Source organism: Hordeum vulgare, chromosome 5H (assembly GCF_904849725.1).
Source record: "Hordeum vulgare subsp. vulgare chromosome 5H, MorexV3_pseudomolecules_assembly, whole genome shotgun sequence".
Lineage (NCBI taxonomy): Eukaryota > Viridiplantae > Streptophyta > Magnoliopsida > Poales > Poaceae > Hordeum > Hordeum vulgare.
This window is the reverse complement of record NC_058522.1, coordinates 539,984,252-540,003,153: the sequence shown is the minus strand read 5'-3', so window position 1 is coordinate 540,003,153 and position 18,902 is coordinate 539,984,252. Positions and strand designations below refer to the sequence as shown.

Genomic DNA, 18,902 nt, shown 5'->3' with positions numbered 1-18,902 from the left:
GTTGAAGTTTTGCCGTTCTCGTAGTTCGCCAAGTGATACTACTAGAAGACATGCAAATTCACCTTTTTTTTTTCTTGTCCAAAACAAGCACGCAACTCTTCTCCAATTTTTCGTTGGAGATGCTATGACCTTTTTTTTTTCCTTATCAAAAACGGGCACGCAACTTCTCCGGAGATGGGGCAATTTTTCACTTGGAAATGCTATGAATTTCTCTTTTCCTTTTACTGCGAAGGAAGAGCGTTGCTCATTTCGACGAAACGAGAAACAAGACTGGGGGAGAGAAATAAAAGTGTCCCGTCGATCCAACTTGTCCCTCTCGTTCCCGCCGTTGCGACCCTTGTCAATGACTTAAGCTTTCGCCTATAACTGCGTACGACTACGGCACCAAATCTTGAGGAAGTGTTCCGTCACAGCCGCATCCACCAACCGGGGCTCCGAATCTGATCATACACTATCAATGTAACTCCAAGGAGAAGAAGATCGTCCATGAGCGTCATCACTGTCGTCATCGACCTCCGTCAAATCTTAAGCTTTCACCCTGAACCTCATGCCTCCTCACATATTCGAACGGGCAGAAATAGTGTGGTTTGTTAAGTCGTAATTGTAACTGAGAGGAAATCGTCTTCTCTTTGCTCACAACATAGTCTCTCCATTCTCCAGAAAATGGACTAATGAGGTAATTTCTCTCTATAGATGGGTACTTCACAAAAGTTTCATGCGTCGTTTCCGTTGAGTTCGTACATATAGAGGGGAGATTATCTTTGCTTGGTGAAAGAATACCCCATCACACTTTTTAAAGTGTATATATCCCTTCACACATGAAAAGCTACTTGTTTTCCATTCTAGGTAGGGGTGAGTCCTAAATAGGCCCAAGCCAAGGGAGGACATATTCTAATAAATGTATGTCTTTCCAGATCCTGTGGTCTTTTAATCAGAGGACCATGGTTATGGTCTGGATAAATCTAGGTTTCGGCCTGCATAGATTATGTAACACAAAAACATGTCATCTCTTTGTTCATATACTTTTGAATTTAAATTAATTTTCTAATGTGAGTAATTAGTGCCAAATAAATGCTAAATATTCCATTATGTGATAGGTTTTCAGTGTCTTCTACGACTGACATTTGACATATCGGCAAACTATCCTATAATCTTATCCTATATGATATATCATTTTATATAACGTACGTATTGCCTTTCTTTTCTCTAATGCCGTGGCAAGTTTACGAACTACGGCGAGGTGGAAGAACACAAGATATGACTGCAACAATGCCAATGAAAATGATCTCACATGATTATCTAAGGTACCGGGCGAAGCTGTCAACGACGAGCAACAAAGCCGTCGACAACCATCAAACATGTTGAGATGAAGGTGAAGAAGACGTGAATGCGGGACATCAATGGAGGCAAGGACGAATTGACAAGAACATTATTGATGAAGAAAAAGAAAAGACATATCAACAACGCATGGATTCGATTTTGATTAATGAGAAAAACAAGTAAGCGTCTGTATCACACATGAGGTCCCAAATAATAACCATTTTGGTTGCTTTAGTTTGTCTTTTTTAGCGTTATGTATTTTTATCAAAATATAATTTGGATGAGTGCCTTTTAAATGTCTTAACGGGTTCTCGTCACTGTATAGGTATATGAGCCAAACACCTCAAAGTAGGGTTTCGTCCTGCTTTCTAAATAAATCCATTACTACGTCTGGACATATGTGGTTACAAAATTAATATTGATGTTTGTTGGGCAGAAGTGTTTAGATGATGTAGTAGTCTGTTCCCCACGTTATTGTATTTTTCTTTCCTATATGACCTGTATAGTTTTTTTCTTTCAAACTACTATTCTTTATTATTTGTTGAAACGTTAATAAAAATACACATCAGAGTCAAGTTGTTTCCGTGGCAAAAAGTAGTAACGTTTTGCACTCCCTGTGTTCCATAATGTAAGATATTTTTTGACATTACACTAGTGTCAAAGAACGTCTGATTCGCAAAAAAAAAAGTGTCAAAGAACGTCTTATATTATGAAACGGGGAGAATTAGTTTGCAAGGAAAAAAAAAATCCTTGAATCATTTCAATGAAAGAGCTGCTAAGTTTTGTAGCCGACCGAGATATTTCAGCTTTGACGAAAGGGAAACAAACGTGGCTATAATCACAGTTATGCAATGGAAGCAGCCGAGCCGATGGGGTGTGAGCTGCTACTCAGCTTCTTCGCGATGGTTCTATTCTGGCGTTGCCCCTTTCTCAGGTCCGTTGTCCAGGTCGTCGATGCGGGAAAACGTCTGTGCGGGCGTCACGCCGTACGCCGTGATCTTGAGCCAGGTGGGTTTGCACCAATGGGGGCGCAGATGCAGATTACCGTGCCAGCCCCTTCTCATCCACCAGGCCCTCGCTTGGATGGATGGCTGGCTGGATTGGACTCTGCCGACGGCGACGCCGCATCTTTATTTCTTCTTCTTCCGTCTCTGGTGCTTGTCAGTACAATTCGCTAAATGCTATCTAAATACCTGTATCCAACTATAAATATTTAGTTACAGAGAAAGTAGTGGTAGACGTTATTTTCTTCTCATCCCTTCACCATTTAAGTCAGCGAACTGAATCTATCATCCTCTATGATGGGAACTCCGCACATGCGCATATCGTTAGGGCATCTGAATCGGAGGCCCAAACCGCGGGCCAATTTCCCGGCTTATTTCGGAGATTTTCGTTCAAACCTTTGGAAATCAGTTGTGTCGATGCTGAATAGCATGCTGAGAATATATTTCTCCTTTTTGGAGAGGAGGCCTAGGCCCGGCGTTAAATCAATGGCGTCTTCATACACGAAAAAGGATGAAAGCTATGTGGTACAAGATGTTGAAACATTAGCTTACAAAGACACCGAAACAAAGCAAACAGGAGACACTACTTAGGTCGTCAAGGTCCTCATTAACCAAGGCGAACAACCAATGAAGCGACCACAAGTGAAAACAATGGAGCGACTGAAGCAACTCATGTTGTCATCTACCCGAAAAAAGGAAGGGGGGGGGGGGGGGGGGGGGGGAAGGCGTCGCATCATCCGCCAAAATAGTCGCCCACCTGCGAACGACATGGTCACCATAGAGCAAAAAACAAGCATGTTGATCCCACATGCCAAGCTTTCTCCTTTGTGCCCAAATAGATGGCATACAAATTCAGTCAAAAGATTATTTCTCTATATGTTTGAAAATATCAACAACTACAATATTGAATAAATAGATTATGAAAATATATCTAATGATGGATACAACGATATGTTTTTGAGCGGGATATAACGATATTGATTGGGATTGTTTATCTTCATATATTTTTATATACATTTAGTTAAACTTGGAAAGCTTTGACTTCTTTTTACTGAATTTATATGCCATATATTTGGGGACGGAGGTAGTACACGAGAAAGGCATGGAGCCTTCTTGGTTAGGGTCGCAAGTTAGTGTAGTGAGCTAAGCAGTTTGTGTTTGAGCCTCACCCCTTCTATTTTTTTAGTAATGACCCCTCCTAGGCTCAACTTTAAAGTCCGTCGAACAAAGATTGTTATATCACAGTCTTCTCCAACTGCCGGGGATTTGATCATAAGCCCCTTCGGGCATGGTATCCAGTCAGCCCTGGATGAACATATATTAGATACTCCCTCCTGATTCATACTACTTGTCACAGTTTTAGTACAACTTTGTATTAAAGTTGTGCTATAGCTGCGACAAGTAGATCAGAGGGAGTACTATATTTTACTCGACTGTCTCTCCCTGGTGTAGAGGCTGAACTCTTCATCTTTCGATCGTTCTTCATTCAGGAATTAAGCTCAACTCATGGCTTTGTATTCCTGATGTTCAAGCATGTTTGTTGTCATTGTAATGTAGTTGCTTATTCATTAGCTAAATTGTGTATGCACTCTATTATCCTATTATTTTTCATTTTTTTGGATTGTATCGGGAGAACTTTGTGTAATGTTGTTGATTAATTAAGAAAGCCTATGTTTCACTAAAATAAGAATTTATTTGTGCTTTGGTAATATTCCCTACAGTATGTCACCTGAAGGTAAACACAAGCTCCATGTGAAAGTTTCACTTGAGAATGTAGATCTCTCTTCCCGCAATCCTTCACAACTTTATCCCTTTTTTAAGAGAGAACCATTGTATTACTCCCTCCGTCTCAAAATTCTTGTCTTGAATTTGTCTGAATATAAATGTATCTAGTCATGTTAGTATTTTGATACATCCATTTCTAGATAAACCTAAGACAAGAATTTTGGAATGTAGGGAGTATTATATTTATACAAGAACCATTCATCATATAAATATGTGGTGTGTGACACATACGAGAAGTACGACCCATCTTGACTGCGCGCACGAGCAAGCGGACGCAAGGCGGGGTTATGTGCCGCCCGCTGCGAAGCCATGGAATGGCTCCCTGCACAGGGAGCCGAAACGTAGCCGGCCCAATAACCAGCTGCCATGCCATGTTGATGTCATCATGACATCATGCATTTTTTCTTCACTTCATTATCGTTATCTCTAATTTTGTTTATATTTAGTAAAAAAATCAATATAATAAATGTTTTAAACCATGTACATAAATTTAAAAATTGTTGATCTTGCATTTGAAATTATTTTCTATTATACACAAAAATGTATAAATGTGAATATACAAAATATAAAAGGTTAAGCGCGTATACAAAATGTTAATCATATGTATAATTTTTATTAAAATTATAAAATGTGGAACATTTAAAAATAAATGTATATTTAATTACAAGAAATATTTATATTAGCATGAGAAATATGATTGTGTAATTCAATAAAAATGTTCTGTATATTAATGTTTTAACAAGTTTAAAAAATGTCTTCGGGACATTTTCAAATAAGAAAATAAAAGAAGAAAATACCGGTGACAAAAAATAAAAAAAGGTAAAAGGTAGAAGAAAAAGAGCCCATCAAGGAAACGAGGAGTGGCGTGCAGTGAATGATAACAGATAAATGGGCTGGTCTGCTAGGCATCGCCCGCAGACGATTTCTATAAAGAATCCATACGGCCGACGTATAGCCTTGGCAGCCAGCACACCTCCATGTCATCACACGGACAGACAAAAACACGCCCTTCTTGGACCTAGTAAACTTGTTGTCACGATATTGTCTGAAAAAAAGTAAAACTGTTTTGTCATGAGCCAACTACACTTCCTAAAAAAGGAGATAACTACACCAGTAGGTGCTCGTAGCCTCTCACTACCGAGGACACAACCGTTGATTCTTATTCAGGGCCTCATTCGCAGAATTTCTAAAACATTGTATATGAAAGGATTGTAAGTGTAAGGTAGAGAGTTGTGGAAACACATCCATATATAGAGGTTGATGTTTGATAAAATTCAGGATTTGTTTTTGTAAAATACATGTTGAAGTTAATATTAAGCTTTATGCAAAAATAAGAGCATTTGCCACAATTTGGTTTGCATAGGAATGTAAAAAAAAAATCTTCATCCAAAGAAAAAATGTCTTCATCTTTAGTATGATCCATTACTTTGAATCAAACGGACGAACAGTGTCACCATATAGAAATATCCTATTCCAAAGTTTCTTCTCTACTTTTCCAATGAATGAGAGATGCCCTTATCACTTTCTGTGTCAAATAGCCGAGGAATTGCATAACAGGCCCAATAACAGTTTTGTAACAGATTTATTTTGAGCCGGCCTGTTTTCAACTAGTATTTCGGTTATTTTCATTTCTGGTTTTCTCATTAGTTTTTATTTTCATTTTGATTAAATTTATTTCCCTTTTGTATTTCTATTTTTTATTTTCCTTTTTCTAGGAAAGTATAAAAATATTAAAAACTATTTATGCATATAAAAGAATTTTACAAACATAAAACATTATTCAAGAAATCGAGAATTTATCACATAACAGTAATAATTGTATTTAGTTTTAAGAAGTGTTCATGATTTTTCTATAAATATTGCACGTATTGTCGGAAAATCATGTAATTGTAAAGCATTTTCATAATTTTTTAAAATTTCATGTAACTGAAAAAGGTGTTTCTCTTTTTATGGTTCTTATTTAATACTCCTTTCATTTTCACAATGTAGTGTATTTTTTAAAGTCGAACCTCAAGAACTTTGACCGAGTTTGTAGAGATAAATATATACATCTAAAAATACCAAACAGATATACATCACAAGACATATTTTTATATTGCATAGATTTGGTATTGTGGTTACAAACAATTTTCCCTATAAATCTGGTCAAAATTTGAAAGTTTCACATTTCAGAAGATCTATAAAACGGAGGGAGTACAAAAAGGACTGCAGATTGGAGAAAACGCAAATAATTGATTATACGACTGGAAAATTGCACTCGAGATCTAAAGTAACGATCAAATTGACTAGCCCAAACACATGTGCTATGTTTTATTATATAACTTTGTGTCCCATTTTTATAAAAATATTTTTTTGTCGCAATGGGCAACATATAGGAACACTCGGTGCAACTATCCAGAAAGCATGCCTTTTCGCGAGTTATAAGTGCACCATTCTAGATCTAAGATTTAGGAAAAAAAAAGTAACTCCTGCAATGAAGAATTTTAATGAAATCTCTTTTAGACATCTTTCAAATCTTCGTGGTATCAATATTCAGAAGACAAAATACTCCAAAGACGGGGAACCTGATTGAGATTGCGATTGGACTGAAGCAATGATATTATCAGTCGCTCATCTGCAGGAACCTGATTACAGAGAAATGTTTCATAAGAAAATATTAAGTCATCCAACCAAAAAGACGGGGAGCTGTGAGCGTTGAATGTACATGATCCTGGGATGATCCCCTAGAAGTGCAGGTGGAGTAAAGTAGGATATGTCTAATGCCCACTAGTTAAGACCAAAACACTCTTGGAAATTATTTGCACATACAAACTTTAAACTAACAAGTCCCGCTTCTCAGTTGGAACGACCACACCATGAGAAGTGTTCAGATTGTTAATTAGTTCTCTCTGGCCATGCCACCACCTTGACCTAATTAGTACATACAATTTGCCAGTGATAAGCAAGCAAATCTCGCGCATCACCACTATAGTAAATGGATGTCCCAATAGTGGGCTCTAACTAAGTCTCGCAGCGGGCGAGACATAGATCCTACTAATATGTTCATTGCAGGCGTCGATCCAGCTTTTCTTCCTGGCGCAGTAGAGGAAGATCCATTGGGCGTAGAGAGAATACCATGTGATCAGTCTGTAATGCTTATTGAAAATTATAGATAGGATCCTTGGGAGAAACTTTTGGTAATGTTCTTGATCCTCTATGCCATTTTTATGTGTTTTTAGTTATACTGAACTTTTTTGATTCTTTTAAACTAGAATTGAGTTAGTGGTTGATGAAGTTTTGAATCTTCTTTCTAATATTCATTGAAAATTTATGTGTTTCTGCTTGAGCCGACGAATTTGAATTAGCTAATTTATTTTATTGGCTATCGTCTTTTCAATATAAATTATTGCAACTTGAATATTGCAATATTTATGAATTACAAATACAAAAAATCATTTAAGTGAAAAATAATACTACGCAATAACCTACTTACTAAAGAAAATGGACATTCCCAAATAATACTATTTGGCTGGCCCGTTAACAAGCTTGCCCGCAAATGCTCGATGCTCACCCATCATGTGTGAGTGCATGAGAGCATCTGTTGTTGACTATATTAAAACAACTTGGGTGTTTTCGTGTTTCTCAGAGAAAACAACATTTTCCAAAACACAAAATTAATTGAGCACATAATAATAAAATAGATGGAAATGAGAAAATAAAATGAACCATAAAGGGAAACAAAACACGAAAGGCAAGATAAAAAAAAAAGAAATCCAAGAAAAAAAGAGAACAAAAATACCGAGAAAGAAAACCAATAAAAGTAGGAAAATAAGCACAAAACCACGCCATTTGAGCTCGTAGACCAAGAGTAGCGGCTCACAGAAAACACACTCTTAAATTTGGGCATTTCTCATTTTCCCACAACTCAATCAAATTGTTTTTTTCATTTTCCTTTCTTCCCAACTCAGGCAAATTGGATTTTTCAAGATGTGCGATAAGAATTAAATACACGACACACGTAATCACAATCACAATGGAAGAAAGTATTAAAAAAATAACGTACTAGCTTACTTGATATGTGCTACATACATGTGGAGCAAACTAGTATCTGTCTAATGCTACTAGTAGTTTATAGAACAAAAACACTTGGAAATTATTTCTTCATACAAGTTCCAAAGCAACAAGCCCCCCTTTCCGTGGGAACCATCACACACCATGTGAAGCAAGGAGAAGGCTCCAGTTCCTTAATAGATTTGTTCTCTGTGCCCACGCCACCACCTTGACCTGATTCATATACACACACACACATTTGTCATGGATAAGTAAGCAAATCAAATCTATCAATGTATACCTACCATCCAAACAATGGTGAATAATTTGACATGAAGGAAGTAGGGAGGACGGACCAGAAGTAATCCCATCGCGGGTGGATCTTGGACATGCGCCCGCCGTAGGCGTACTCGGCGCGCCGTGCGTTGCGGAAGGCGCAGCATCCGCAGGAGCAGACGGCGATGAGCAGCAGCAGCAGCACGGCGTTGACGACGGTGACGTTGTGCCAGTGCCGGCGCAGCTGCTCCATGACGCCGGCCCTGCACGACTCGCAGCCGTAGCAGAGCACCGCCGGGTCGTTCTGCCACCGGAAGCAGTCCTCGTCCTGCACCGCCACCACCGCCGGGCCCGACCCGGCACCGTCGCCGTAGACGCAGGACGTGGGCGGCTTGCAGCAGCCGGACTGGACGGGGGTGAGGTCGCGGCGCATGTAGTCGTCGGGCGTCCATCCGGCCACCTTGGGGCACGCCCTGGAGCTGGCCACGCACGCCAGCGCCGGGCGCCAGTACCGGTCGGCGGCCACGTGGGACCGCAGCCAGGGCGAGTAGTCCCGCATCCGGTACTCGCGGTACGGCCGCCCGGGCACCATCCTGCCGCCGCCGCCCGCCGTGACGGCGAGGCCGAACACGGTGGCGCCGAGGAGGAAGAGCACGAGCAGGAGCACGGCGGCCAGGTAGAGCCAGAGCGCCCAGGAGACGTGGTAGCGCGCGCCGACGAAGCCCGGGAGCGAGACGAGGAAGGCCACGAAGCCGACGGCGAGGAGCGGGGCCTGCAGCGCGGACTGGCACGTCGGGCCCGGGGCCGCGGAGGCGGCGTGCGCCAGCCAGAGGCCGGCGCCGATGATGGGGATGGAGGCGAGCAGCGTGAGCAGGTTGAGGTAGCCGATCACCGTGTTGCTCAGGTGGTACGGCAGCTGCTGCCCATGGTGCATCCTCCACTCCCACTGATTCCTGGTCGAATGTCGATGGAGTGCAATGCAGGGGCAGATGGATTCAGTATGCTGGAGCTTCCTGCGACTGCATACCACTCCAATCTTCACTGCCTTAACGGCCTCTTGCTGGGCTCAGAGCAGCTACCAACTTGCTTCTCTTTTTTCTGTTTTGACTGCTTTAAGCTTGTGTGGATCCGTGTGTGTATGATCTGGCAATCCATCTTTGTTTTTTCGGTTTTCCAAACTTTCACCTTTTTTCAAAATTATTCATCGCATTCATATTGCCCGCGTTCCCTTTTCGACTTTTCTCCCGCAAAAAGTAATTAGAATCGCAAAGTATTGCATTGCATGTTTTATTTTCTCTCAGCCATTTTGTGCACCTTTTTTACATGGATTTTTATATGGTTCAACTGTCCAGAGACCAGATCGAGCACTCCCACTGAATCACATTTCAGTTGCGACACTAAAGAATGTTCATAGTGTCATGCAAATTATATCATCACTTCTGCGCAAAAATAAATAAATTATATATATCATCACCAACACTGAAAACATGCCGTGCCGGTTCCTGAACACCAATTTCACATATGGTTCTGACAATGCCAGGCCTCAGAATGTCACCTCTTATCACCACCCTACAACAGCAACAATGTAATGTAGCCTATGGAGCTTGTACTACATGGTGGTGGTGCTTAGTGATTAAGGTAATGCGGAGCTGGATCTGACGGGCTTAGGAAATAATGCGGGGGCCGACAAAAGCATCCCAAGCAAGCATTGCATCCACATTTGTTTTAACAGAATCGGCTGTTCAGTAAAGGAGACAGATTTGGTCCATGCCACGCCTCGATACGCTTTATTAGCTCCTGCTTTGCTTTACTTACCCACACCCGCTTTCGCGCGGCAGTAAACGCAAAAGCGCTAGCGGCATATAATCTACACGGCCTTCTTGATGCGTTCAAATGCCGCCTTTTACACGCCATTTCCTCCTTTGTTTTGCGCCATTGTGCGTATGAATGGTTGATCGGATCGGATCGGCTTACGTCCGTAGCATAGATGGTTCGTTGGATGGAGGTTCTTTCCATCGACAAGGACTCGGCACCTTGTTGTTGTTGGTACGAGCAAATTGCATGCCCCTAGCTATATATGTCTGTATATCCGCCTTTTCGTCGGATCCTGCAAGGATGTTGCGTGGCGATGATGATGCGACTGACTCATGACAGCTCCAGCTGAGGAATTTGGCACTATGGTCATCTCATAGGTTCAAAGCTGATGGAGCTCGTCCAACAACTTGGTTGGCGGGGTTTATCCGTTATCCAGCCGTGAGTCATTGGATTTTATATTAAGTGCAACTCCAACCGGTCGATCCAAACGGACGGTAATTTTATCTGTTTTTTATTCGTTTGGAACAGTCACACGGACCGATACGAACGTTTTTTTCGTAAATGGGTTGGCGCATTGCACGCAACGCTGGTCCGGCTCATTTTTGTTGGCGAAAAATATATAAAAATGCATAATTAAGCATTAAACCCGGTTACGAAGGCCGGCGAGAGTCCATGCGTCCACGCTATACTAATTAAACATAAAAAAAACTAAAACAACGAGGCAGTCCTAGGCGTCGTCACCGTCGTCATTGGAGCCAATGAGATCGACCAGCGTAGGCGCAGGACCGGCCCAGGGGAACGCCGTGTTCCAGAGCGCAACTGCTTGCGCCTCCGTCGTCTGTCCCGCTGGCACGGGCTATGCTGGTGGCGGCGGCAGCACAACAGGAAACGCTCCTCCTCCTCCTCCAACTCCCGTCGTTCCTCCTCCGCCTCCTTCTCCAGCTCCATCAGCCGAAGGCCTTCGGCGCCCTTCACCCGCAGGTGTTGCGCCCTCCGGTGCTCGAGGTAAGCTTGCTCCTGCTGCGGTGTCACGTCCAGCCAGATTGGTGGCGCACTGACAAACTCGAGGCGACGCCGGTCCATTGATAGACCTCCCGCGGCTCCGTGGGCTCGGGCTTCGGCGGAGGTGACGGAGGTGGCACGACGCAGTCGCCGGCGGTCGACAACACGATGGCCTCCGCGAGCTGCTGCTGGTACGCCGCCGCCTCGTCGGCCCAGCGACGCGCTTCCTCCTCGCCTCGCGGAAAACAGCTGCCAGCGCCGCTTGGTAGGCGGCCTCAGCCTCCTAGTCCTCGTCGCTGACGACAGGCGGGGGCGGCGGAGGGCCTCCTGGCTGCATGTCGCCCATGCCACGATGGCGCTGCTCCTCATGCTCCACCGCGAACCAGAGCTCCCAGTCGGGGGAGTCGGCCGCGTATGCAGGGTCTCGCCGCTGCTCCGTCGTCAGTAGACGCCGACAACGGCTCACCTCCTCCGTGTGCACCCGCGCCGATCGCGGCACACCCGGCACCGGGATCCTCTCCCGATCCAGATGCCAGTCGTGCAGCAGGGTGGCGTCGGGTTAAGGGAGCGGCACACGGTGCTCCCAGTTGCACCGCGCTTGGTGCACCGGGACGCTCACACGCTGGCGAGGCCGGCGGGAAGACGGCGGCGGGGAGAGGGCACGGGGGTAGAGCGGGGCCTTGCCCTTGTTTGGGAAGCCACCGACCATGGTGCTAAGGTTTTGGTCGCCGAGGAGGTGGCGGGACGGACGGGTTCTGGAAGCAGATGGCGGAACCCATCACACGCTCGGTTTTAAAAGAGGTCGACCGTGGTCGCTGATGCGTGGGCCCGAGGATGGCGGCCATCATAAATAATGTTGACCGCGGTGGTCCGCGCCGACGCATTTCAGTTCCAAATTTAGACCGAAAATGGGTCGGCGCGGACGCGAAGCGGACGTGTTTTCAAAATAGGTTGACGCATTGGGCCATCCTTTATATCCGCGTCGACCCAAACGAACGGCGGCGGGCGAAATGATCGCCCCATTTGCTCTGACGGTCCGGATGTTGCACATGTACAATTTCACTTCTAATCTTATCCATCTTCAATAGCGCCATAGAGGTGTATTTCAACTCCACAATTTCAACGCCTTAAAATAAATATAAAACATGTAAAATAAGATAAATGGTATAAATATGTGAACCTTGGTGTGAGATGATTTGTATATATCATTTTGGTATTAATATATGAGATACGTTACGGGTGTCTTAACTTGTCTAGTACAATCAGTTTAGTATCTAAACCTGTAAAATACACAATATTGATGCTATAACTTGTCTGCACGGTGCATGTATAGTGCCTCGGCATGTATACCGCCGTATGTGTTGTCCGTGTGGCATGACAATTGATGGCTGACCCATATGTTAGTGGGTGTAAGCGTGAGTGAAATGCATGGAGTTCTTGTCGTTCTAAAATAAAAAATAAAAAATGTTTCAAAAAAGAGTATTTAGTTCAAAATTTATCAACCTTTTAAAATGTCATATTAAAAATAAAATGCATCTATTTAGTGTCTGCATGCAGCCGTGGTGTACCTGTTTGCTCTCACCTTGACACCTGACAAAAGGTGATGCTGTGCCCCCCATCCAGTGTTACATACCTGTTTGCTCTCACCTTGGCTATAACAAGTAATTTCAATCGAGCCATGGAACATAAGGAACAAGAGAAGGTGATGTGGAAGAAACCACCAGAGGTGTGGTGGCTATTATCCTATCTTCATGACGCGACCACAACGGAACCGATTGTGGTTCAACAAGGTTAGACCAAGTCTAGTAGAACCCTCAAACCCTTAAATCCATAAAAATAACCGTTTTTTACAGTTTTCGTCGACAAAACGACGTAGACTAGAACCCTTAAACCCTTAAACCCGTAAAAAAATTTAAAGGTCGAACCTGCAAACCGAATCCCAGCCTGTAGAAGTGAGGGTTGGGAGGGCAAACCCAATCCCAACCCGCACTCCTTTTCATCTCCAGCGCGGGAGGGAAAACCGCCCGTCCCCAGCTCCTCCCGCCGCCATGGATCCCCCAGCCGCCGCCTCGCCCCCGCCCGCCGCCGCGCCAGCCGCCCCGCCCGCCCAGGCCGCCGCCGCGCCGGCCCCGCCCGCCCCCGCGCCGGCCCCGCCCGCCCAGGCCGCCGCCGCGCCAGCCCCGCCCGCCCCCGCCCCCGCCCCGCACGCCCCGGCCACCGTGGCCGACGTGGTGGCGGCGACCCACGTCGGGGCCAAGCGGCGGCGGGCGGGCCTCGCACCGCCTCCTCCCGCCCCGGCCGCCGCCGCGCCCGCCCCAGCCACCGCGGCTGCCCCGGCCACCATCCAGCCCGCCCCCGCGAAGAAGAGCCAGCCGAAGGTCTCCTCGCGTGGGCCGCGAGGGGCTTCCTCGAAGGCCGCCGGGTTGGGGCAAAGACTAGAACCCTCAAACCCAACCCTTATAACGGAATATTCTGTTATAAGGGTTGGGTTTAAGGGTTCTAGTCTTTGTCCCTGTTTTTCAACCCTTAAAAGTGTCAAAAATGTGCAATTCTCAACCCTTAAAACTGGTTTTTGTTTTAAGGGTTTGAGGGTTCTACTAGACTTGCTCTTAGAACTGGTGGAAGGCTTTGGCAGTGCTCGAGGTTTGCCCATACGCGAACCTCCCCTCCCGCGACCCGCTAGGGTTCTCCTCTGCCGCTGCCGGCCGCCGGCAGAGCTCGCCCAGCGCCCCGTCCCCCGTCCCCCTCCCCTCCCCTCCCCCCTTCCCACTAGTAGAAAACATGGTTTTTGTCTTAGCTCGATTTACACATTAGTCCCGGTTCCATTACGAACCGGGACCAATGTTAGCATTACTCCCGGTTCGAACGGCAAGGGCGCCGGTCGGGCATCAATCCCGGTTCAAATGTGACCTTTAGTTCCGGTTCGTGTCTAGAACCGGGGCTAAAGGGTTTGGAGGCTTTAGTCTCGGTTCGTGCCTTGAACCGGCACTAAAGGGTAGACCTTTAATAAACCGGGACTAAAGACTTCAAACCCTTTACTCCCGGTTCGAGACATTAACTCGGACTAAAGGGGTTCTGATTTTTTTTTCCTGTTTTTAAATTTGTTTTCTGTTTGTAGTTTCTGTTTTAAATTGCTTATATCTTTTAGGATATTTGATGTTTTTGAGTGATTCTTTTTGCATTAGATTCAAAAAAATTTCTGGTTTCTGTTCGTGCCATTATTTTTCAATTTTTAATGGTTTAAATTTGAATTTGTTCAGATTTGCTTCAAACCCAGATTGTGAATAACTTGAGTTTACAAATAGTTTTAATTTAATTCTTTTTGCTCCTAGTCATGTGTTAGATTGTTGTCATAGTAAGATTTATTTGGTTATTTTTAGAATAATGTAAATTAGTATTTTAACTAAAACAATACTATTTTGCTTATATAGTTGATTTAGTCATTTAAATTTTGCTTTTTTATTATTTTTAGTTAGTTATTTTTTAGATTTTAACATGTTGTAGTATGGTGTATATTTAATGCACAAAAAGTCTGGAGTGAAATAATTTTAAAAAAATGCATTTGTAACAGACGAGCTTTCGTCCGAAACCTTGATGCTTCGAAGGATATGATCCAGTTTGTAGACGAAGTGCATCCAGTTTTTGCCGTAACCCTCTCAACTTTGTAGCACATGCTATGTCGGTGAAATGATGATACCATGCCAAGTTTTAACCTTTTCAGAGTTTATTTGTTGGACTTTTCAATTTCAGGGTCATTTAGCTAAAAAATCATTAAATGCATGAAAAATAACAAATGAAGTTATAAAGGGTTGAAATTTTAGAATGTGATTTTGAATGGTGCATATTGAATGCATAAAATGCACAAATAGTATGGAGTTGAAATAAGTAAAAAATGAATTGCCTTTATAGCAGATGGGTTTTCGTCTGAAAGCTTGATACTTCAAAGAAGATGGTCCAGTTTGTACACGAAGTGCACACAGTTTTTGCCGTAACCTTCTCAACTTTTTAGCACAAGACATGTGGGTGAAATGATGATACCATGCCAAGTTTCAACATCTTTAGAGTTCATTATAGTGCTTTTCAATTTCAGATTCATTTAGCTCAATAAATCATTAAATGAATGAAAAATAGCAAATGAAGTTAGAAAGGGTTAACTCTGGCTTGGTTAACCTTAGTTGCGACTCTGGCGGGGACGGTGCTAGCAGATGTAGTCGACGGTATGATTGGACTCTTGGCTAAAGGGGGATTCTGAAATTTTCAAACTCTACACCCCCCGACCGCTTTTTTAGTTTTGTACAAAATAAACAAAATTGATAAAATCTTCAAAAAATAAAATTCTTTGAGATGTAGTTAGGTTTTAGTGTCTAGTTGGTATAGAAATTTTGAGATATGAATTTTGACTGTTTTTGCAAAAAAAGAAAAAAAATGTAAAACGTCCATAACTTTTGCATACGACGTCAAAAAACGGCCATAACTTTTGCATACGGCTTGCCCGGTGAAGTTTTCTCATATGCTCAAAATTCCAAATATAAAAAAAATTCAAAAAAAGTTTTTTTCCAGAAAAATCAGGAAAATAATTTTATTTAAAAATAAATAAATGATGTCATATTTGGATTCCTCACATTTTTTTATAATAATAATTAGGTTGTTTTCATTGAAATTGATTATTGTTATTACTTATTTTGTTTATTTTAATAATTGTTTGAAATTTAAAAAATTAAATCATGTGACATGACGTCAAGACCTAAGGTTGTTTAGGATTGATAATTAACTATTGTGAGGAAAACAACAAGTGCAGACTTGGCAACTAGGGGTGATAGCACGCTGAAGGAGTGAGAGGATGGGTGACCGGTCGGGAAGTTAGACCATTTAGAAAAAGTGCTCCATGGTGGAGCAGTGAGTATGGGTGATTAGAGATTAAATTATCATATATTTAAATATTTGAAAATTTAAATAAAACATAAAAATAAATCAAAAGTATTCAAAAAAATATATATCTTTTTCGGTCAAACAAAATAAACAGGTGGAGCCTTTAGTCTCGGTTGGTAACACGAACCGGGACTAAAGGTCCTCCGTGCACACTCGCCCAAAAAGCGCCACATGGAGAACTATTAGCCCAGGTTCGGAGCCGCACCGGGGCTAGCATTAGTCTCGCTTTTTGGTGCCCCTGACCCGCGCTGCCCCGGCGGGGCTTCCCCTGGTGCGATGTGGATGGTCTCGGTGGCGGTGGTGCTGCCGTTGGTGGCTGGGCGGCGGTGACGGCGCTCTGACCCTACAGGCCCAGATCTGGGCCCTTCGGGCCCGATCTGGATCAGGCCAGGCCTGCCTCGTCGCCGCTGGTTGGTCTGCGCCGCTGCTCGCGACTGGGATGCCAGCCTTGATGCCGCACCATTGCAGCGTGACGATGGGAGCTTCACGAGCTTGTCCATGCCCGGCTGAGATTTTTGGGCTGCATGAGGGTAGCGGCGGTGGCGGCCTACGTGCAGCAGGACGGCTGTAGGAACTTTACGAGCCCCGGGACTTAGCCGGCGCTCGGCCGGGCCTATCTGGCCTGGTGTGTCCCGGCTGCTGTGTCCGGTTGGCACCCCCGATGGCAGTGGAGGACTTCCTCCGGGTGGCTGCGCTGCTGCCCCCCTCCGGTTCCAATGGTTCGGTGTGCTCTCGTCATCATGTCCAGACGACGACTGTCTTGGACGGTGGAGGTGGTCCCCTCCTGCGTGGTTGTTCTCCTATCGGATCTTGTCTTCGGTTGGTTCGCCTCAGACTGACCGGCCTTGCTACGTTGGCCATGGTGAGACGACGATGGTGATTGCAAGACCGCGGTGGCGTTTGTTGGTGGATGGCATGCTTGGTGGAGCGTTTCTGATTGTCCGGAAGGTGGTGGTTTGGGAGTCCGAAGAATTCCTTGTCTTTTGACACCGACCGGGGACGCTTGAGAGTGTCACCCTTCCTTCCTGAAGGGTGTCAGGTGTTCCTCCTCTCAACGCCCCGGAGAGTACAGGGGGAAACCTTAGGACCTGTCCGGGCAACAGTGTCGTCGTCGTCATTATCCTTCTTGGAGGTGTTGGTTGGTACGCGATGGATCAAAGTGATTGGATCGTGGTGGTAATATTCCGGAGGAGACGCAACGGTTGCGGGTCATTATTGTTTTTGCTAAGACGTTGATGTTGGCACTATTTTCTCTTTCTTTTCTTTTAAACCTGGATGTGCTGTTTGTCCCAGCAGTGGTCTCATGTTGTATCATATGGTTGCTATATATATAGCGGGACGAAAGCCTATTTTAAAGAAGGCTTTGGCTATCAACCAGTGATTGTTGAATCGTCTTCTCGTCAAGTTTCCCAATTGCTTTCAGTGGTGTCCGTGGGCACGGCGGGCAAGCCAGCGATGCTGGAGGGAGATGCAGCCACGGACCCACGGTGGTCATGTGTCCGCGAGGAGGCGTGCGATGTGGCTTTCTGACGAGGAGCGTGCACGCCATGATCATGTCCAACAAGCTCGCATTGGAAGCATTCGCGTCCTATCTAGGTTGTGGTTGTAGTTGCCAACTCTTCTCTCACACACGTACACCAGCTCTCAGCTCACGATCAACTCACTGATGAACACGAGAGAGATTTTGTGCTGCGCAAAAGGTTGCAGCTTTTCTGTTGCTTTCTCTTATTTATGTGGTCTCCTACGATCCACCAAAATAGCTAACCGAAAGATCAAACGCGGACCGAGCTTACAGGTCGTGCCATCCCACAACGCCCACGTCCAGCGCGATCGCTACTGCCGCAAAGCTCGCGGTCTCCATGCCATCCCATGGTGCGGACAGTGCGGCTAACTAACTAACAGAACTAGCTAACAACTCGCTTGCCAAGTCGTGGTCAGACCGCACGATACATGACAGCGTTATTCTCCTAACAGACCCTAGATACAGGCTAAATGACAAACAATCCGACAATAGCAAGATTTGCTACAGTTAACTGACGAACGATCTAAAGTTAGAAATATCAGAGATGAAGTTCAGAGTTTGATTCCAACACTTCACCCCGTCAAACCTGCACTTCGATGATGCCCAGTAGACGTCGCAGCTCGATGAACCGCACGAATCCAAGCGCCTTTGTCAGGACATCGGCCAGCTGCTCCTCCGTGCGAACATGATCAACATCAAAATGTTCTTCTTCGATGCAGGTTCTTATGAAGTGAAACCTTGTGTCTATGTGCTTGGTGCGATCATGATATACTGGGTTTTTGCACAGAGCAATTGCTGCTTTGTTGTCCACAAGAAGTTTAAACTTTGCTGGAGCACGCCCAGTCAGATCACCGAGAAGGCGACTGAGCCATACCCCCTGACAAGCTGTTGCTCCCGCTGCTATGTACTCCGCCTCACATGAGGACAGAGCAACCGCCTTCTGTTTCTGCGAGCTCCAGGTCACTGTGTTGCTGCCGAGGAAGAAGACAACTCCAGATGTGCTCTTGCGGTCATCTTGATCGCCGGCAAGATCACTGTCACTATACCCTATAATTGCAGGGATTCCAGCACCTTTCCTGATGCAGCAGCCGAAGGACAAAGTACCTCGGATATACCTAAGTATTTGCTTGACCAATCCCAGTGGTTTGTGCTAGGGTTCTCCATAAATCTGCTCGCTATTCCCACAGGATATGCAATGTCTGGACGTGTATTGACTAAGT

The 18,902-nt window shown here is 44.7% G+C and overlaps 1 protein-coding gene across 1 annotated transcript; it reads right to left on the bottom strand.

The window, feature by feature from the left end:
- Positions 1-8,001: 8,001 nt before the first annotated feature.
- On the bottom strand, positions 8,002-9,610 carry LOC123398656 (tetraspanin-6-like). The gene is made up of 2 exons (XM_045093107.1): positions 8,495-9,610; positions 8,002-8,372 (listed from the first exon to the last, which is right to left on the bottom strand). The coding sequence occupies exons 1-2, from the start codon at positions 9,346-9,348 to the stop codon at positions 8,333-8,335; spliced, it is 894 nt and encodes a 297-aa protein (XP_044949042.1). The 5' UTR covers positions 9,349-9,610; the 3' UTR covers positions 8,002-8,332.
- Positions 9,611-18,902: the final 9,292 nt, after the last annotated feature.